General features: G+C 37.6%; 1 protein-coding gene across 2 annotated transcripts in view; it reads left to right on the top strand.

Annotated features, from left to right (window-relative positions):
* Positions 1-23,407, top strand: part of CRACR2B (calcium release activated channel regulator 2B) — a 126,620-nt gene that overhangs the window by 56,018 nt on the left and 47,195 nt on the right. Inside the window, exons 2-3 of one of the 2 annotated variants that reach the window (XM_053720207.1) lie at positions 11,261-11,498; positions 13,735-13,846. In XM_053720207.1, coding sequence (XP_053576182.1) covers positions 11,313-11,498; positions 13,735-13,846 — 298 coding nt within the window. In that variant the 5' untranslated portion in view covers positions 11,261-11,312. Of the gene's footprint in view, positions 1-11,221; positions 11,499-13,734; positions 13,847-23,407 lie in introns of those variants that run through there. The other variant, XM_053720208.1, reaches the window with a different exon arrangement.

Here is a 23,407-nt window from a genome sequence, read left to right as displayed (position 1 = left end):
CTCCACTGAGTAATACCAGCGCACGCAAATGTGCGCTGGTATTACAAGTTAGCCACATTTGTTTGCATTGCAGGAAAGCATTTTGTTCGCATTCCATAGGCTCCAGTGGGAGCGTCATTCTCATACCATCAGAACTAGCGCAGTGAAGGGGGTAAGTCCTGCAGCGATGGCAGCAAATTGTAAATATGTATGTATATGAATATACACATATATGTTTACATGTTAATATGTGTATATACAGATATTAACTCATACATATATATGTAAATAAACATATACATATATATGTATAGAGAACACACCGTTCCCATAGATCGCAATGTAAAGGCACTTTTCAGTGCCGTTTGTTTTCTAACACCCTACAACTACCAACTTTAGCCCTCAAAAATGCTACAATCTTTATTTTTTAATAAAGTATATTACACTTGATTTTGGGGGCATCTGGTGGACATTCATAAAATTAACCAGAGATCTGATATCTGGTTAATTTTATAAGCTTGCGGTAGCAATAACCAGCCACTTGTAATGGCAGGTTATTTATTGTGCGCCCACAAACAGGCAAATTTGCCCTATTGCGGGCGCACAATAAATTTGCGCTCCACTTGTAATCTATGCCATTATTAAGTAAAATGCAATGCCCTCTGCATTCCGTACATTTACGCATTGCTCAGTTTATCCGTACACATATATTTCTGTGTTGTGGGAATGATGTCAATATTGCAAATAAGTGGTGATTATTACACGTGTTTGAGACATTTTTGTACATGAATTTCCCCTATTAATTCCCCTTTTGCAGTGAGAATATGTTTCTAGTTTACTTTTACCCTATAAGGGGAGAAATAGGTAATCCATTAAAATACCACTTCTATTCGGTCACTTTTAATTTCAAATAAAACAGATACTTTTCCTCTTATTGGTCCTAGAGATTTCATCAGAACTGCAATTTTGTTCTCTTTCCTTATCTAAGTAAACAGAAAAAAAACTCACAAATTCCCATGGGAGTTTGGAAACCTGTTTAAAAAAAACTGTCAAGGACAAATTTTTATTGTACTGAAGGAACCGGAATGTAAAGAGAAAAATAAACATTAACATTTTATATATATATATATATATATATATATATATATATATATATATATATATATGTCAAACATATTATTTGTGAGCTCTCAAAATGTTGTGGGGTGTGTGGCATTGGGGTCATTCTTTATACAATGCAGGAGAGTCACTATCTATTATAGCCAGTCAGTGCTTAATGCACAATCTACTTGGCAACCATGTTTGATAAGGGAAGTGATGGTTACTATTGGTATTTTTCCCTTTTTCAATATGGCTGCCAAGTCTCTTGCATATACTCAGGGCACATAGAATAAGAGCCCTGCTGCTAAAAAAACAAACAAACAAAAAAACAACACTTTTGTGACCCACATGTTATATTTGTATTTTCTATAATGGCAATGATAAAAAGATTTAAAAAAAACAAAAAACATGAAAAGGCGATACACAGATATACTCAAATCTTATGGTGAGGTACAGCATTAGTCAAGAGGGGTAACTATACCTCACTGGGCCTCAGCACAAAGGCTGTGGTAGGACCACCCCCCCCATTTAATCTGTGCCCTTTTTAGCTGTTTGCAATCATCTATGTGACTGTGAATCATCCTTCCTCCTGATTAGTCTGTGCCAGATGATATGCACCTCTGCAGCTTTCCTGTACAAATATGGTGTCAGCTTTTTCTCTACAGCATCTTGGAAACACTGCCACCATATTGTAAAGGCAAATCCATACACTTTCCTTACATTGTGAGCCTATTTTCTCTGGGGTGGGGGGCACAGAGGGGGGCCAGACATAATAGATCTGGCGCACAAGCCCTCCTGTAGCAATGTCACTACTCCTGATTGCAGGACCAGATGGGCCCCCTAAAGGTGCAGATTCGGTCTCACTTGAGGCCTCTGTGACCCCTGTAGTTACACTAGTTAGTACTGCCTGAGGAACAAATGATCTTTAGCTACACAATATTTTAGGGCTTTTGGTGTTTGCTGGATAGCTATATAGACTTTTTAAAATTCAGCTGACTAAATAAAAAACAAACTCCAGGAAAATAACAGAGAGATCACAAAATAAATCAGCTGATGTTATTCTTGTATATTTACCAAGCCACCTTCTGATGCTATGGTAAGGTTTGACGTGGATCATTTTTTTATAAAAAGAATCTGATGTAGAGATTTGGTTTGATTGGCACACTACATGGTTTTGTATCCTCTTAGCTGAAGGGTACAGGAAGGTTGAATCTTAAAGGTCTCTATCTTCAGTATAACAGAATTTTGTTCTCATATGTAATTAATAAAAAGAATTGTAAAGGTGTGACAGGCTTGCTTTTATATAGATCTAATGTTGAGAGTTTTGTCCTGGTCACAGTGTTGCCATGGACACATTGTGGCTGTAACCATGTTGAAGGCTACATTTCCACAGTGGGAACAATACTGTTTGTAGTTCTAATATGACTATAACAGGATGAGTAATAGTGAAAAAAAAAAAAGATAGAAAATTAACCTTATCAAATACAAAAACATAAAACAAGATGGAAAATTAACAAATCAAATTCTATAAAACTATCACATAAATTAGACTTTTAAAGAACTATGGAAATGTCACAAGCTGAAAACTATGGACCTTTAATCCTTTGTAAAACTTTCTGGGTCACAATTTATCATAACTCTGAAGACCAGTTTATTAACAAACTGTACCAGGTGTGTTGGTATTTATATATACCCTCAGATCTTAGGATACAATTATGTTCCTATAGTTTAGGTGTTAAATGTTCGTTTTTTTTTATATCCCCCAGTATGCTGCTCTCAACTTTTGGTTCAACTCATCTTGACAACCATCTTTTATAAGGAAAGTGATGGTTATTATTGGTAATTTTCCTTTTTTCAATATGGCTGCCAAGTCTCTTTCATATACTCAGGGTGCCTAAAATATGAGTCCTGCTAAAAATAAATAAACAAAATAGATGAATGCATCTCTGCATTTTCCAACACGATTTTGACCCATGTGTTATATATTTTTGTATATCCCTCAGTGTACTGCTCACAACATTTGTGGCATCTCATGTATAAGCATACTGCTTGTCACATGTCAGTATGGCTGCCTTGTGGTTTTGAAGCTAGGCTCAGAGGTCACCTCCATCCCCCTCTTCTTGCATGGGAAAGCTCATAACACAGCTTCAGAGAGCTTATTTCTATGCTTTAGTAATTTCCATACAGAGATCATTTTATCTGGGTTTAAAATGGACCAAAACAGTAATACTTAAGTGGACTATGATAAAAAGGGGAAAAGGAACATAAATCTAAAGAATAATTAGGCACTCTACATAGGGTTCACACTGTCATACATTTTGTGTAATCTACCTGATAACATAGTTTAAGACTCAGGATAACCAACTTGCACCTAAATTCATTTAAAAAAATGCTACTTGTGTTCCCAATATGGGGCTTTAATAAAGATAAAAGCTCATTCCCGTGCCCAGTCACCTATAGGTTCTCCAGTATTTTTATGGAGCTGCCAACCCTAGCCTTGGCCTCTCACAACAGTGAAAATATCTTATCCAGCAAAACGGTTTCTACAAGATCTACGAAAAGTGTTTTCTGCACGGTTGAACGCTACCCGTCTCACACCAGTTGTTGCATGGCTCTGATTTTCTTCTATCTCAAGCACATATTTACATGTGTGTTTACATCAGTACAACGTGGACATTTTCCATTTAAGCTAATGAGCAAACACACATGTGACAACCAAAATATTATACTGTCTTTAAACCATGGTCAGTTTTATCTCTTAGCTCTTTTCAAACAAATGGTTTCAAGTTCTCACCATCATCCATAAAATTATTTTGTTCTTTATTTGTGTTGTTGACCTTCACACTCAATAGCCTGTATCAGGGACAGCCAACTGGTGGCCTGGAACTACAAGGACCCTCTGCACTGGTTTTTGTGTGCCATAGATTTTGTGGCCCCAGGAAAAATTGGTACTAAAAAAACATGGCTGAGTGACCACAACTCAAAAAAATCCCACTTGGGGTATGAACACCATACAGAGGTCACCCAGCATTCTTAGCTAAGCCTTGCCTTGAACCACTGGACATTTTTAGCAAATATATATTATTTGTTGTATAGCCATATATTCATATACAGCCATATTCTAAAATACTGATCTGCGGCCCTCATGTGTTGAAAGTTGGCAATCCCTAGCCTATACTTTTAATATTATTCTAATTTATTTATGAAGTACCAACATCTTATGTGTCAAGAGATAGTAACAAAGTAAAACAACACCATGCATGATACAAACTGTTCTATTAAAATGTTTTACAAAATGACAACATACTTACATAAAACAGTGTTATGGATGTCTGAGAATGAAACCTAAATTTATTCTACAAAAAAATCTTATTATATTTAAAGGGATATGAAACCCGAAATTTGTCTTTCATGATTCAGATAGAACATGCAATTTTAAATAACATTCTTATTTACTTCTATTATCATTTTTATTCTTTCTCTTGGTATCTTTGGTTAAAAAGCAGGGATGTAAACTTAGGAGCCGGACCATTTTTCGAGCACTATATGGCAGCCGTTTTGCAAGAGCACTATATGGCAGCACTATTTCCTGCCATGTAGTGCTCTAGGTGCCTACCTAGGTATATCTTAAATACAGAATATCATGGGAACTACGCAAATTTGATAATAGAAGTAAATTGGAAACGTATGAAATAGGATACATTAGCCAGAGTGACAATAGAATGTGTTAATGTGTAATAGACTAATGTGCCACTGCATTATGGAGTTGAATCATGGTGACATTGTAAGCACTTTGTCAATACTTTCATCCTGGAAATGTTGTCAACAAACTCAGTATAGACAGTGTTGAAAAACTTATATGTCAGAGGAAAATTAATTATTTGGAAAGAGCTGAATAAATAAACAGTCCTTCCATCCGATGTTACAGAATTCATGCAGTATACATATTCAGTGTTAAAGGGACACTGAACCCAAATTTTTTATTTTGTGATTCAGATAGAGCATGCAATTTTAAGCAACTTTCTAATTTACTCCTATTATCAATGTTTCTTCATTCTCTTGATATCTTTATTTGAAAAAAAAGGCATCTAAGCTTTTTTCTTGGTTCAGAACTCTGGACAGCGGTTTTTGATTGGTGGATGAATTTATCCACCAATCATCAAGGACAACCTAGGTTGTTCACCAACAATGGGCCGGCATTTAAACTTATATTCTTGCATTTCAAATAAAGATACCAAGAGAATAAAGAACATTTGATAATAGGTGTAAATTAGAAAGTTGCTTAAAATGTCATGCTCAATCTGAATCACGAAAGAAAAAATTTGGGTTCAGTGTCCCTTTAACCCCTTAATGACCGAGGACGTGCAGGGTACGTCCTCAAAAAAAAGGCAGTTAACGCCTGAGGACGTACCCTGCACGTCCTCGGTGTGGAAAGCAGCTGGAAGCGATCCTGCTCGCTTCCAGCTGCTTTCCGGTTATTGCAGTGATGCCTCGATATGGAGGCATCCTGCAATAACCTTTTACGGCCATCCGATGCAGAGAGAGCCACTCTGTGGCCCTCTCTGCACCGGACATCGATGGCCGGTTTCGTTGGTGGGTGGGAGCCGACTTGGGAGGCGGGTGGGCGGCCATCGGTGTGCCGCATGACGTCAAGGGGGGCGGGATCGGGGGCGCGATCGTCGGGGGCGCGCACGGGCGCGCGCGCGTGCACGGAGGGTGGCGGGCGGGGCGCGTGCACGGGGCGGGAGCGGGTGGGAACCGCTACACTACGGAAAATGTATTAATAAATAAGACCCAAATCTAAGCACAAAAAGTGATCATGGAGGGGATCATGGAGGGGTGGGGGGTTGGTTTTGTGTGGGGGGAAGCTACACTACAGAAACTTTTAATAAATGTAAAAAAAACCCATTTTTTTCTTCTAAACTGGGTACTGGCAGACAGCTGCCAGTACCCAAGATGGCGCCCATTAAGTTAGAGTGGGAGGGTTATAGAGCTTTTTAGGGGGGATCAGTGAGGTTGGGGTCTAAGGGGGGATCGTACACATCAGCATATGTAAATATGCTTCTTTTTTTTTTTAAAAAAAAAAGGGCCAAATACCTTTTATTTTAGTACTGGCAGAGTTTCTGCCAGTACTTAAGATGGCGGGGACAATTGTGGGGTGGGGGAGGGAAGAGAGCTGTTTGGGAGGGATCAGGGGGTCTGATGTTTCAGGTGGGAGGCTGAGCTCTACACTAAATCTAATATTAACCCTGCAAGCTCCCTACAAGCTACCTAATTAACCCCTTCACTGCTAGCCATAATACACGTGTGATGCGCAGCGGCATTTAGCGGCCTTCTAAATACCAAAAAGCAATGCCAAAGCCATATATGTCTGCTATTTCTGAACAAAGGGGATCCCAGAGAAGCATTTACAACCATTTGTGCCATAACTGCACAAGCTGTTTGTAAATTATTTCAGTGAGAAACCTAAAATTGTGAAAAATGTAACTTTTTTTTTTATTTGATCGCATTTGGCGGTGAAATGGTGGCATGAAATATACCAAAATGGGCCTAGATCAATACTTGGGGTTGTCTACTACACTACACTAAAGCTAAAATTACCCCAAAAAGCTCCCTACATGCTCCCTAATTAACCCCTACACTGCTGGGCATAATACACGTGTGGTGCGCAGTGGCATTTAGTGGCATTCTAATTACCAAAAAGCAACACCAAAGCCATATAAGTCTGCTATTTATGAACAAAGGGGATCCCAGAGAAGAATTTACAACCATTTGTGCCATATTTGCACAAGCTGTTTGTAAATAATTTCAGTGAGAAACCTAAAGTTTGTGAAAAAATTTGTGAAAAAGTGAACGATTTTTTTTATTTGATCGCATTTGGCGGTGAAATGGTGGCATGAAATATACCAAAATGGGCCTAAATCAATACTTTGGGTTGTCTTCTAAAAAAAAATATATACATGTCAAGGGATATTCAGGGATTCCTGAAAGATATTAGTGTTCCAATGTAACTAGCGCTAATTTTGAAAAAAAGTGGTTTGGAAATAGCAAAGTGCTACTTGTATTTATGGCCCTATAACTTGCAAAAAAAGCAAAGAACATGTAAACATTGGGTATTTCTAAACTCAGGACAAAATTTAGAAACTATTTAGCATGGGTGTTTTTTGGTGGTCGTAGATGTGTAACAGATTTTTGGGGTCAAAGTTAGAAAAAGTGTGTTTTTTTCCATTTTTTCCTCATATTTTATAATTTTTTTTATAGTAAATCATAAGATATGATGAAAATAATGGTATCTTTAGAAAGTCCATTTAATGGCGAGAAAAACGGTATATAATATGTGTGGGTACAGTAAATGAGCAAGAGGAAAATTACAGCTAAACACAAACACCGCAAAAATGTAAAAATAGCCTTGGTCCCAAACGGACAGAAAATGGAAAAGTGCTCTGGTCACTAAGGGGTTAATGTTGAATCACTGATACAGCTTTGAGTCATTTTGTACATAAAATATAACAATCGTGTGGTTTCTTACAAAATATAAATAATGTGTAATAGTATCGGTAATAGGGGCTTAGTAAAACTGAGGCTGTGGGTATTTTACATAAAATGGAAAATTCAAGAACAAGGGGTCATGATCTCAAGCTAAAGGGTAGTAGATTCAGGAGTAATTTGAGGAAGCTTCTTTACAGAAAGAGTGATTGATTTATGGAATAAACTTCCTCAAGAGGTAGTAATGACAAACACTGTGGGGAACTTTAAGAATGCATGGGACAAGCATAAGGCTATCCTACGAACTAGATACGTTTATACTATTAGGTAATACCGGGCAGACTTGCTGGGCCTATTGTTCTTATCTGCCGTCAATATCTATGTTTCTATAGAAATATCACTTGGAATGTAAATGTTACAGAACTCTTTTGCATGTGCCCCCAAAGTATAATTAGAAAAAAGGTCATGTTAGTCATAAATCATTTGTGAAAATATTAGTATTAATAATACTGAAACAATAATAAAGCAAAATATAGGGACATGCTAATTATTATGGAGATAAATCAGGGATTATCAAACTTAATCTATGGCAGAATAATTCAGCAAGTGTAATAATATGATTAGCACAACAATATCTGTGTTATAATACTTATTATTATACTTGTGTTATTATGCAATGCAAAATATAGAGAAATAATTTGCATTGATATAAAATACCATGCAAAATAATAAATGCTCAAGTGTCTGAGTTAAAGGGATACTAAACCAAAAAAATTTCTTTTGTGATTCAGATAGAGCATCCAAATTTAAACAACTTTCTAATTTACTCCTATTATCAATTTTTCTTCGTTCTCTTGCTTTCTTTATATGAAAAAGAAGGCATCTAAGCTATTTTTTGGTTCAGAACCATGGAAAGCACTTGTTTATTGGTAGGTGAATTTACCCACCAATCAGCAAGAACAACACAGTGTGTTCACCAAAAATGGGCCGGCATCTAAACTTATATTCTTGCATTTCAAATAAAGATACCAAGAGAATGAAAATAATTTGATAATAGGAGTAAATTACAAAGTTTCTTAAAATTGCATGCTCTATCTGAATCACAATAGAAAAAAAATGGGTTCAGTGTCCATTTAAGCAGTTAGGAGATAAGGAAGTGAAAGCAAACTCCTGGCTCAGTGGAAATGTGTTTTTTACATTATGGGGCCGATTTATCAACCCCTGTCTGGGCCCCAATGCCTCTGTTCCCGCGCGAGACTTCCGGAAACAGGAGTTAAGAAGCAGCGTTCATAAGACCACTGCTCCGTAACTCGTCCGCTACCTCTGAGGCGGCGGACAGCAATCAGGCGGATTGCATACGATCGGGTTGATTGACTTCCCTGCTAGCGGACGATTGGCCTCGAATGTGCAGGGGGCAGCATTGCACAAGCATTTATAGTGAAATGCTTGTGCAATGATAAATGCCGACAGCGTATGTTGTCGGCATTTATCAATGTGCGGCCATGTGTGATTAATTTAAAAGTGTGATAGGAAAATGTCTGCAGTATAACATAATTAGAATGATTTGCAAAATGAAATATGGATATTTTTTATGCAATGTAGCTATACATATGTAGACTGTATTATTCTGATAAGAAACATATTATCATTTCAGTCCCTGGGGCCCTTACAGAGAGACATGAAGTTGTAGAAAATAGTTATAATATCTCATCTACCAAATAATGGGGAACAAAGAAAACAAAAATATTTGTTATATTGCAGCAAAAGTCTTGTGTAAGGAACTTATGTAATACTATGGGGTCATTTATGAAGGAATGTATCAATGATAGGAAGATATATACTTAGCCCGTGAGACGCAGGCTTCAGAGTCAGCTTATATCAACCCCATCTAAGCTTGATATAACATGACCATCAGGTCTAAGGGGTCAATTTATTATAGTGCGAGCAGACATGATATGATGTAGCGGATCATGTCCGCTGTGCATCGATAAACGCTGACAGCATTTATCATTTTATTTATCATTGCACCAGAAGTTCTTGTGAACTGCCGGTGCAATACCGCCCCCTGCAGATTCGCAGCCAATCAGACTCTAACAGGCCTCAGAGCAGGCGGACAGGTTATGGAGCACGGGGCATCAAGCGCCATACGAAGCTTTATAAATATGCCCCTAGATCTCCTTTGGTCCTCTCGGTTGTCATTCTTTGGCCCTCATTAGTCTGTAAGCCCCTGTGTATTGTGCCTACCCATTATATTTTAATAATAATACACAAATGATAATGGGCTGTTCTTCAATAATAAAATATATACCATAATCATGATACATTTGCTATTGTTATAATTGGATGTTCATGACAAAATGCCAAAGTCTGACATGTGCAGTTTTTATCATGGGTAAAAAAAACAACTAAATTATAACATTTAACCAGAACCAAAAAAGACTCCCCCAGATGATCCCATGAGAAACACAAGTAGTTGAAATCTTGATACTTTTGTGAGGATGAAATATCAGCTCTGCTAATAACAGAAAACTGTGTTAAAATTGTAATGCTCATAATGCATGAATATAAGTGAATAACGTTACACATAGATATATAATCATGTAATGAAAAGAAAACAATTAAATAGATATGAAACCCAATTGTTTTTCTTAATGATTCAGATAGAAAATACAAGTTTAACCAACTTTCCAATTTACTTCTATTATCTATATTGCTTAGTTCTCTTGGTATCCTTTGTTGAAAAGCATACCTAGGTAGGCTCAGGAGCTGGGAGCTAGCTACTGATTGGTGGCTGCATACACATGCCTGTCATTGGTTTACCAATATGTTCAGCTAGCTCCCAGTAGTGCATTGCTCTTCCTTAAACAAAGGATAACCAGAGAAACAGTAACATTGATAATAGAAGTAAACTGGAATGTGGTTTAAAATTAAATGTATTCTCTATCTGACTCATTAAAGGACCATTAAATACAGTAGAGTTGCATAATTAACAAGCGCATAATAAAAATACACGATAACAATTACTTTGAATTTCAAATAAGCAGTAGATTTTGTTTTCTAACAAATTTATTTTCCCCCATTTGCTGGCCCCCTGTATCACATGACAGCCATCAGCCAATCACAGACTAGTATACATATTCTCTGTGAAATTTTGCACATGCTCAGTAGGAACTTGTGCCTCAGAAAGGGTACATATAACAAGAATGTGCAAAATTTATAATAGAAGCGGAAAGTCTCTTAAAACTGCATGCCCTATCTGAATCATGAAAGTTTTTGACTTTAGTATTTTTTTTAGACCAAGGGGCCGATTTACCATCTGTCTGTCCGACATGATCCGCTCAGCTCAGCTGGTGAACTGCTTGTGCAATGCTGCCCCCTGCAGATTTGCGGCCAATCAGCCGCTAGCAGGGGGTGTCAATCAGCCCAATCATATAGCATTCGGAGCTTAATTCGGAGCTTAATCCAGCCCCATAATTTGGGTTTCATGTCCCTTTAATGTGATTATATGCACTACTTACTAATAAGAAATTACTGTTCTAGTTTTTTCTACTCCAGACTTTCATGACAATGCACAGATATTTTCTTATACCCGTTGTTTATTTACTTCCACTCTGATTTGTCTTCTTAAAACATATATTACATTCTTCTATAGTGTCCATTGGGTGATGTCACAAATCTATTTTGTTTTCTCCAGGAGTCATTGTGCCCAATCTTGGCAATAACTCCTAGGGGCCCCAGTCTGGGATATGGACCATAGGGGGTCTCCACAGAGGTGCTCCCCGTCGTTAAAGGGATGGAGAGGATACAGAACACCACTGAAGTCTTCATCGTCTCTGGTAACAGAGCCACAAGAAATGATCGGAAAAGCTCATGAACTATTCCAGCTATGTGATAAGGAGGAAAAGGGCTTAATCACTAAGCGAGATCTGCAGGTAAACACAAAATAGTACAACACAGCTTACGGAAAAAAAGTGTAGGATCTGTGAATCTAGAATTAAAGGGACAGTCTAGTTAAAATTAAACTTTCATTATTCAGATTGGACATGTAATTTTAATCAACTTTCCAATTTACTTTTATCATCAAATTTGCTTTTTTTCTCTTGGCATTCTTAGGTGAAACTAAACCTAGGTAGGTTCATATGCTAATTTCTAAGCCTTTGAGGGCTGCCTCTTATCACATGCTTTTTAAATCTCTTTTCAATACAAAGAGACAGAAAGTACACGTGGGCCATATAGATAACACTGTGTTCTGGCACAGGGGGTTATTTAAGATTTAGCACAAAACAATGCTAAATGCAAGACAATAGATAATAAACAATCACAGTCATGTGATCAGGGGGCTGGAAGAAGGTTCCTAGATACAAGGTAATCACAGAGGTAAAAAGTATATTAATATAACAGTGTTGGTTATGCAAAACTGGGGAATGGGTAATAAAGGGATTATCTATCTTTTAAAACAATAACAATTCTATGGTAGACTGTCCCTTTAAGGTTGTAATTCTAGAAAGAGTAAACATTGGAAAGAATTTGGTGACAGCTTCAAGATGTGTGTTATTGTCAGATACCAGAAGATGGGAGAGCAATAAAGAGAGACAGGACATTTTAATACAGTAAATATAAGAAAGAAGGAAAATGATAAGGAACATTTATTAATTTGAAAAAAAGAAGAGATTGTACATAATGGGGAATCTTTTAAGGGAAATAAATAGATTTTATATATAAATGGATAAGCATAGTTTATATCAGCAATTAGATGCTAAACTGCTAACGACCTTTATATGAAATAACTGTTTTAACATAATTTAAAGGGACAGTAGTATACTGTAAAATAGTGTTTCCCTTAATGTGTTTCCAATGACTTTGTATACCAGCCCAGATGCAGTTTATAAAATGTATGAGAAATTGCTTCGTTTGGTTTAGTTTTTTATATGAAATAGCTTCTTTTGTTCTTTGAAACCACCACCTATTAAAATAGATTGTTCTTGCAGGGAGATCAGATCTCTTTATTTTATCACTTTCTGTACACACACATGCTTATATTTTCTCTGTTTACCAAAGCCCAATACTTAGGGCCAGATTTAACAAAGCCCAGCAGACAGGGGCGTACTTCTTCGCCCCATCCGCCCTGCATTATGTCCCAGCATTTATCATTGCACACTATGGCTAATGTGCAATGCTGCCCAGCTCGCAGCCTCACACACAGTCAATCACACGGAAACAGGGGCTGTCAGTCTCTCCAGTTGGAAAAGTCTGGGGGGATTGAGATACATCATATAACTGGTGGTAAAGTGGGTAAAGAGGTAGCCAGGGGTGAAACTACAGGGGGTGCAGAGGTCGCAACTGCGACTGGGCCCGTGAGGGTGGGGGCACACCTTTAAAAAAAAAAAAAATGTATCAAATTCACCTTTTGGGGGAGGGCCCTTCTTAGATTCTTGCACCTGGGCCCTGTGGTTTCTAGTTATGCCTCTGGAGGTAGCGGTCTGATGACTGCTGCTATTTAACTCTCGTCTGCAAATTCACTTAGAGAGAACAATTAAAAAATAACATTTTATCTCTCCTAACCCGCACTGGGAGTGTAATTTCTTCTGCTGGCTATGTTTACACAGCTTATCTATAGCCAATACTTAATATACACTCCAGCAAGTAAAATGGATCATTGGGGACAAATTAAAGGGGGGAATAAAATTGAAGGAAAGGGGTTTACGAAAGTGCTAAAAAATCAAGAGTTAGGGCTAGATTTATGACAAGGCAAATGCCTTGATTGGTTGCTGGCTTGCTCATTTGAGCCTGCGACTGACATTTATGAAGCGCCGGTTTAAACAGCTGCTTCATAAAGCCTTTACGGCAACTGGAGATGGCCGTTGAAAATCACCCCAGATTAAATACGGGGAATATATGTCTCCAGCAATCGCAGATTGATAAATCTTGCCCTTATTGGGAGAATATTTGAAAATTTTAACTGTGAGTATAGCTGGAAAATGTCAAATCAGTGAAAGCCATGGGATGGAGAGCAAAAGTGTAATTTATCATTGGTTGGAGACAAAACAAAAGGGTTTTGTGAACTATAGATGGTTATAGAAGGTTCTGACACCATTTTTGCATCTTGTTCTTATGCCATTTTTAATGTAATCATTATATTTCTTGATTGTGTTTTTTTGTTTTTTTTAGCGTCTGCAAAATGAGCTTCCTCTCACCCCAGAACAACTAGAAGCTGTGTTTGACAGTTTAGATCAAAGCAACAACGGTTACCTCACTCCTGTGGAGTTCAGCTTGGGACTTGGTGAGACTTTATAATGTATACTTTAAGGGACTTGTTATGTCAAATTTAAAGATTCATGGTTCAGATAGAGCATGCAATTTTAAGAAACTTTTGAATGTACTTTTATTCTAAAATTAACTTGTTCTCTCTGTATCCTTTGTTGAAAAGCACACCTAGGTAGTCTCAGGACTGGGAGCTAGTTTGTGATTGGTGGCTACAGACATATGTCTCTTGTCATTGGCTCGCCCAATGTGTTAGTGCATTGCTGCATTTGTAAATGGCTCACCAATTTGCAGGGGTTAAACACAGTTAAATATCCAAGCAACAGTGTATTAATAAAACTATCACTCTAATTATATAGATTTACCATCTGTGCCCTACTTCTGAGATTATATTTTGCTAAGTATACCCAAGTATAGCCAAGTGAAACACCCAACAGTGAGCTCGCTTCCATTGAGCCGTAATTCCGTTTACGTGCACTTGCAAACCGATAAATATGCTGCCGTAAGCAATTTTGCTTATCGACTGTTTACAATGGTGCGCTATACCTCAATATCGGCAGCCGGACATAGTATTACGAGCCTGTAACATAGTATTAATCACAGAGTCAGAGAAACCTCTTTGACTAAGAATCAAGCGTTCAATCTCCATACCTTTAAATTTAAGGATTTGAGATCCTGATGGAAAAAAGGACCTTGCGACAAAAGGTCTGGTCTTAATGGAAGAGTCCACGGTTGGCAAGAGGCCATCCGGACAAGATCCGTATACCAAAACCTGTGAGGCCATGCTGGAGCTACCAGCAGAACAAACGAGCATTCCTTCAGAATCTTGGAGATTACTCTTGGAAGAAGAACTAGAGGCGGAAAGATATAGGCAGGATGATACTTCCAAGGAAGTGACAATGCATCCACTACTTCCGCTTGAGGATCCCTGGATCTGGACAGATACCTGGGAAGTTTCTTGTTTAGATGAGAGGCCATCAGATCTATTTCTGGAAGTCCCCACATTTGAACAATCTGAAGAAAAACCTCTGGGTGAAGAGACCATTCGCCCGGATATAACGTTTGGCGGCTGAGATAATCCGCTTCCCAATTGTCTATACCTGGGATGTGAACCGCAGAAACTAGACAGGAGCTGGATTCCGCCCATACCAGAATTCGAGATACTTCCTTCATAGCCAGAGGACTGTGAGTCCCTCCTTGATGATTGATGTATGCCACAGCTGTGACATTGTCTGTCTGAAAACAAATGAACGATTCTCTCTTTAGAAGCGGCCATGACTGAAGAGCTCTGAAAATTGCACGGAGTTCCAAAATATTGATCGGTAATCTCACCTCCTGAGATTCCCAAACCCCTTGTGCTGTCAGAGACCCCCAAACAGCTCCCCAACCTGTCAGACTTGCATCTGTTGAAATTACAGTCCAGGTCGGAAGAACAAAAGAAGCCCCCTGAACTAAACGATGGTGATCTGTCCACCACCTCAGAGAGTGTCGTACAATCGGTGTTAAAGATATTAATTGAGATATCTTTGTGTAATCCCTGCACCACTGGTTCAGCATACAGAGCTGAAGAGGTCGCATGTGAAAACGAGCAAAGGGGATCGCGTCCGATGCTGCAGTCATAAGACCTAGAATTTCCATGCATAAAGCTACCGAAGGGAATGATCGTGACTGAAGGTTTCGACAAGCTGATATCAATTTTAGACGTCTCTTGTCCGTTAGTGACAGAGTCATGGACACTGAATCTATCTGGAAACCTAAAAAGGTTACCCTTGTCTGAGGAATCAATGAACTTTTTGGTAAATTGATCCTCCAACCATGATCTTGAAGAAACAATACAAGTCGATTCGTATGAGATTCTGCTAAATGTGAAGACTGAGCAAGTACCAAGATATCGTCCAAATAAGGAAATACCACAATACCCTGTTCTCTGATTACAGACAGAAGGGCACCGAGAACCTTTGTAAAAATTCTTGGAGCTGTAGCTAAGCCAAACGGCAGAGCCACAAACTGTTAATGGTTGTCTAGGAAAGAGAATCTCAGAAACTGAAAGTGATCTGGATGAATCGGAATATGCAGATATGCATCCTGTAAATCTATTGTGGACATATAATGCTCTTGCTGAACAAAAGGCAGGATAGTCCTTATAGTTACCATCTTGAATGTTGGTATCCTTACATAACGATTCAATATTTTTAGATCCAGAACTGGTCTGAAGGAATTCTCCTTCTTTGGTACAATGAAGAGATTTGAATAAAACCCCAGTCCCTGTTCCAGAACTGGAACTGGCATAATTACTCCAGCCAACTCTAGATCTGAAACACATTTCAGAAATGCTTGAGCCTTCGCTGGGTTTACTGGGACACGGGAAAGAAAAAATCTCTTTGCAGGAGGCCTTATCTTGAAGCCAATTCTGTACCCTTCTGAAACAATGTTCTGAATCCAAAGATTCTGAACGGAATTGATCCAAATTTCTTTGAAAAAACGTAATCTGCCCCCTACCAGCTGAGCTGGAATGAGGGCCGCACCTTCATGTGGACTTGGGAGCTGGCTTTGGTTTTCTAAAAGGCTTGGATTTATTCCAAACTGGAGATGGTTTCCAAACTGATACCGCTCCTGAGGATGAAGGATCAGGCTTTTGTTCCTTGTTGTGACGAAAGGAACGAAAACGATTATTAGACCTAAATTTACCTTTAGATTTTTTATCCTGTGGTAAAAAAGTTCCTTTCCCTCCAGTAATAGTTGAGATAATAGAATCCAACTGAGAACCAAATAATGTATTACCCTGGAAAGAAAGGGAAAGCAGAGTAGACTTAGAAGACATATCAGCATTCTAAGTTTTAAGCCATAAAGCTCTTCTAGCTAAGATAGCTAGAGACATATACCTGACATCAACTCTAATGATATCAAAGATGGCATCACAAATAAAATTATTAGCATGTTGAAGAAGAATAATAATGCTATGAGAATTATAATCTGTTACTTGTTGCGCTAAAGCTTCTAACCAAAAAGTTGAAGCTGCAGCAACATCCGCTAAAGATATAGCAGGTCTAAGAAGATTACCTGAACACAAGTAAGCTTTTCTTAGAAAGGATTCAATTTTCCTATCTAAAGGATCCTTAAAGGAAGTACCATCTGCCGTAGGAATAGTAGTACGCTTAACAAGAGTAGAGACAGCCCCATCAACTTTAGGGATTGTGTCCCAAAACTCTAATCTGTCAGATGGCACAGGATATAATTGCTTAAAATGTTTAGAAGGAGTAAAAGAATTACCCAAATTATTCCATTCCCTGGAAATTACTTCAGAAATAGCACCAGGGACAGGAAATACTTCTGGAATAACTACAGGAGATTTAAAAACCTTATCTAAACGTTTAGATTTAGTATCAGGAGGACTAGAATCCTCAATTTCTAATGCAATTAGGACTTCTTTGAGTAAAGAACGAATAAATTCCATTTTAAATAAATATGAAGATTTATCAGCATCAACCTCTGAAACAGAATCCTCTGAATCAGAAGAACCAATATCAGTATCAGAATGATGATGTTCATTTAAAAATTCATCTGAAAAATGAGAAGTTTTAAAAGACTTTTTACGTTTACTAGAAGGAGGAATAACAGACATAGCCTTCTTAATGGATTTAGAAACAAAATCTCTTATGTTATCAGGAACACTCTGAATATTAGATGTTGATGGAACAGCAACAGGTAATTTAACAGTACTAAAGGAAATATTATCTGCATTAACAAGTTTGTCATGACAAACAGTACAAACAACAGCTGGAGGAACAGATACCAAAAGTTTACAGCAGATACACTTAGCTTTGGTAGCTCCAGCACCCGGCAGCGATTTTCCAGAAGTATCTTCTGACTCAGCTTCAACGTGGGACATCTTGCAATATGTAATAGAAAAAACAACATATAAAGCAAAATTGATCAAATTCCTTAAATGACAGTTTCAGGAATGGGAAAAAAATGCCAGTGAATAAGCTTCTAGCAACCAGAAGCAAAAATCAATGAGACTTAAATAATGTGGAGACAAAAGTGACGCCCATATTTTTTCGCGCCAAAAAAGACGCCCACATTATTTGGCGCCTAAATGCTTTTGGCGCCAAAAATGACACCACATCCGGAACGCCGACACTTTTGGCGCAAAAGAACGTAAAAAATGACGCAACTTCCGGCGACACATATGACGCCGGAAACAGAAAATAATTTTTGCACCAAAAAAGTCCGCGCCAAGAATGACGCAATAAAATGAAGCATTTTCAGCCCCTGCGAGCCTAACAGCCCACAGGGAAAGTCAAATTTTTAAGGTAAGAAAAAAATGAATTATTCATATGCATTATCCCAAATATGAAACTGACTGTCTGAAATAAGGAACGTTGAACATCCTGAGTCAAGGCAAATAAATGTTTGAATACATATATTTAGAACTTTATATAAAAAGTGCCCAACCATAGCTTAGAGTGTCACAGAAAATAAGACTTACTTACCCCAGGACACTCATCTACATGTAGTAGAAAGCCAAACCAGTACTGAAACGAGAATCAGTAGAGGAAATGGTATATATAAGAGTATATCGTCGATCTGAAAAGGGAGGTAAGAGATGAATCTCTACGACCGATAACAGAGAACCTATGAAATAGACCCCGTAGAAGGAGATCACTGCATTCAAATAGGCAATACTCTCCTCACATCCCTCTGACATTCACTGCACGCTGAGAGGAAAACCGGGCTCCAACCTGCTGCGGAGCGCATATCAACGTAGAATCTAGCACAAACTTACTTCACCACCTCCATGGGAGGCAAAGTTTGTAAAACTGATTTGTGGGTGTGGTGAGGGGTGTATTTATAGGCATTTTGAGGTTTGGGAAACTTTGCCCCTCCTGGTAGGAATGTATATCCCATACGTCACTAGCTCATGGACTCTTGCTAATTACATGAAAGAAATTGTGCTTTTTGAGACCTATTTTCTATTGAAATTATAAAACTTGCAAATAATGCAAGTGTTTTAATGTAGAAATAAATTGTAATAAGTAATATTTATTGTTGTCTCATGTATAGTAATAGTTGAACTTATATTCTAACATAAATATCAGTATATATTTATATATAATAATATATGCAAGAACATATCTACAGAATTCAAACTAGACTATGCCTAGGGCCGCTATACATATTATTTATATTTAGGAAGTGGTAAATATAATTATATTAACAAATAGTATTTGATTATTGTTAAAAATATGGATAAGTGTATCTTTATTTTTCTTGAGAGGTGATCACAGGTAAGGAGCACAGACGTTAAACGTAAATTCTATAGAGTAAGGTCAGGTTACCTTAGCAACTAATTGATTTTCAAGAAATCCGACGTCAGATGGAAGCGTTAACACAACGTTAACTTACAGCTACACGAAAAGAGCGACTGCAACCAATGCGCAAAATATTTCAATGGAAACCTGGTACTAAAATGGAGCAGTAAATTCATTTTAGCTGTCGGCCTCTTCGGTAGCTTACAGGTCCATTTTTAACGGCTGGAAGTGAGCTCACAATTGGCCCATTTCCCTGACCAACAAAACTCGAATTAATGTGTACAAATATGCTGAGGAGGTAATCAGGCGTCATGCAAAGCAAAGATCAATAATATTTCTTGCAAACACGTTTAAGGGCTAGATTACGAGTGGATTGCTAATTTATCGCTCCCGCTCGCACGCTAACTGTGCTCCAGTTCGTTTTTTTGCGCTTATCGGTTACTCCGCATAAATTAAAAGTAAAAATGTTTCGCTCGCATGCTAACCTGACAGCGCAAAAAGCCAAAGTTACAATATTGCGATCTCGTTAATGTATTCCCCCATAGACTTCAATGGAGCTTGAAAAGTGGAAAAAAACCATAAAATCCTACTCGCACACAAACCCAATCATGTTTAACCAAGTGCGCTAAACCAACATGAATTATTAATATTTCACATTCCAATGTTCTTCACATATAAAAATATGTTCTATTTATTCATAAATATATATATATATATATATATATATATATATATTTATATAATATATACAGTATATCTATATGATGTTTTTTGGTAAAATATATATCTATACCTAGAAATATATAGATGGTTATATATAGTTACAGATATATACGTATACCTGTATATAGGAATATCTATTTATAAATACTTAGAACATATTACCCTATGTGAAGAACATTGGAATGTGAAATTTGTACAATAAATATACAGTTAAACACTTTATTAAATATGGATATTGCATAAAAAATATTTAACATGTTTTCATCTACTTGACTGTAAAGAGCTCAATTAAAAATCTTTTATATATATATATGTGTGTGTGTGAACAAATGTATTTATGTGCTTATATGTGTTTCACTGTATATTTACTGTACATATTTCACATTTCAATGTTCACTTAAAGGATAGACGGCTAAATTACCAGTTATGGCGATATGGCTGCTCGCTAATTTCGTGTACATTATTTTCATCGCTCACCTTTCATAGCGCTGCTATTACAGGTTTGAAAAAAGCAGGCTTGCGCGGGCGATATGGTGGCGTTGAGCTCCATGCGTCACCCAAATACAAGCGTTGCTGTGACGTGCTCGTGCACGACTTCCCCATAGACATCAATGGGGAGAGCCGGCAAAAAAAAGCCCAACACCTGCGATCGCGGAAAAATAAGCTCCGTAACGCAACCCCATTGATGTCTATGGGGAAAGAAAGTTTAAACCTAACACCCTAACTTAAAAACCACGTCTAAACACCCCTAATCTGCCGCCCTTAACATCGCCGCCACCTACATTACAGTTATTAAACCCTAATCTGCCGCCTTTAACATTGCCGCCACCTACATTAGTTATTAACCCCTAATCCCCTAACCCTAAGCATAACCCTAACCTTAACGTAACTCTAACCCTAACACCCCCTAACTTAAATATAATTAAAATCTATCAAAATAAAACTTACAATTATTAACTAAATAATACATATTTAAAACTAAATACCTGTAAAATAAAACCTAAGCTAGCTACAATATAACTAATAGTTATAGTGTAGCTATCTTAGATTTTATTTTTATTTCACAGGTAAGTTTGTATTTATTTTAACTAGGTAGACTAGTTAGTAAATAGTTATTAACTATTTACGAACTACCTAGCTAAAATAAATACAAACTTACCTGTAAAATAAAACCCAACATTACAATAAAATAAATTAAATTAATCAAATACAATTCTCTAAATTACAAAAAAAAATAAACACTAAATTGCACAAAATAAAAAAACGAAATTATCAAAAATAAAAACGAATTACTCCTAATCTAATAGCCCTATCAAAATAAAAAAGACCCCCAAAATAAAATCCCTCTAGTCTACACTAAACTGCCAATGGCCTTTAAAAGGACCTTTTGCGGGGCATTGCCCCAAAGAAATCAGCTCTTTTACCTAAAAAAAAAATACAAACAACCCCCTAACAGTAAAACCCACCACCCACACAACCAAACCCCCCAAATAAAAACCTAAATAAACCTAAGCTAACCATTGCCCTGAAAAGGGCATTTGGATGGGCATTGCCCTTAAAAGGGCATTTAGCTCTTTTACTGCCCAAACCCTAAGCTAAAAATAAAACCCACCCAATAAACCCTTAAAAAAACCTAACACTAACCCCCGACGATCCACCTACAGTTTTCGAAGACCGGACATCTATCCTCATCCATGTGGCAGAAGTCTTCATCCAAGCGGGCAGAAGTCCTCATCGAACCCGGCAGAAGTCTTCATCCAGACGGCATCTTCTATCTTCATCCAAGCGGAACGGGTCCATCTTCAAGACATCCGGCGCGGAGCATCCTCTTCTTCCGATGGTCAACGTAGAATGAAGTTTCCCTTTAAGGTACGTCATCCAAGATGGCGTCCCTCACATTCCGATTGGCTGATAGAATTCTATCAGCCAATAGAAATTAAAAGGGGAAAAATCCTATTGGCTGTTGCAATCAGCCAATAGGATTGAGCTTTCATCCTATTGGCTGATCCAATCAGCCAATAGAATGCGAGCTCATTCCTATTGGCTGATTGGATCAGCCAGTAGGATGAAAGCTCAATCCTATTGGCTGATTGCAACAGCCAATATGATTTTTTCCTCTTTAATTCCTATTTGCTGATAGAATTCTATCAGCCAATTGGAATGTGAGGGATGCCATCTTGGATGACGTACCTTAAAGGGAAACTTCATTCTACGTTGACCATCGTAAGAAGAGGATGCTCTGTGCCGGATGGATGAAGATAGAAGATGCCAGCTGGATGAAGACTTCTGCCCGCTTGGATGAAGACTTCTGCCGGCTTCAATGAGGACTTCGGCCCGCGTGGATGAAGACTTCTGCCGGCTTTGATGAGGACTTCTGCCTGCTTGGATGAAGACTTCTGCCGGCTTTGATGAGGACTTCTGCCCGCTTGGATGAAGACTTCTGCCGCCTGGATGAGGATGGATGTCCGGTCTTCGAAAACTGTAAGTGGATTGTTGGGGGTTAGTGTTAGGTCTTTTTAAGGGTTTATTGGGTGGGTTTTATTTTTATCTTAGGGTTTGGGCAGTAAAAGAGCTAAATGCCATTTTAAGGGCAATGCCCATCCAAATACCCTTTTTAGGGCAATGGTTAGCTTAGGTTTATTAGATAGGTTTTTATTTGGGGGGTTTGGTTGTGTGGGTGGTGGGTTTTACTGTTGAGGGGTGTTTGTATTTTTTTTAAGGTAAAAGAGCTGATTTCTTTGGGGCAATACCCCGCAAAAGGCCCTTTTAAGGGCCATTGGCAGTTTAGTGTAGACTAGGGTTTTTTTTATTTTGGGGGGGCTTTTTTATTTTGATAGGGCTATTAGATTAGGAGTAATTCGTTTTTATTTTTGATAATTTCGTTTTTTATTTTGTGTAATTTAGTGTTTATTTTTTTTTTGTAATTTAGATAATTGTATTTGATTAATTTAATTTATTTCATTTTATTGTAATGTCAGGTTTTAGTGTGAGGCAGGTTAGGTTTTATTTTACAGGTAAATTAGTATTTATTTTAACTAGGTAGCTAGTAAATAGTTTATAACTATTTAATAACTAGTCTACCTAGTTAAAATAAATACAAACTTACTTGTGAAATAAAAAAAAAAACATAAGATAGCTACAATATTATAACTATTAGTTATTTTGTAGCTAGCTTAGGTTTTATTTTATAGGTAAGTATTTAGTTTTTAACAAGAAAACAAAAGGTAAATCAACGCTAATCCACTATCAGATCTCTCCAAAGGTATATAACAAAATAAAAAACAAACAGGTAAAGCAATCAGTACACAGTTAAAAATATCAGGTCTTGAAAATACAATAAACGATACAGCCGTTTACCTAAAGTCCGGTATATTAATGGTATAGTCCCTGGTAAAGGTGATACCACCCAAAAGGGCAGGGTTTGTAAATATAATATCCAATGGGGGCTTTAGGGAGCTGTGGAAGTCGATGCTGCTCTCATTTTGTGATAATTCCACTGATCACAGAAGTTTGAAAAGCTGAAGCAAGAAACTAAGAGAAGCGCG

Source organism: Bombina bombina, chromosome 7 (assembly GCF_027579735.1).
Source record: "Bombina bombina isolate aBomBom1 chromosome 7, aBomBom1.pri, whole genome shotgun sequence".
NCBI classification, from domain to species: domain Eukaryota; kingdom Metazoa; phylum Chordata; class Amphibia; order Anura; family Bombinatoridae; genus Bombina; species Bombina bombina.
Note: the sequence above shows the minus strand (reverse complement) of the source record. Positions and strands in the feature narration are given on the sequence as shown.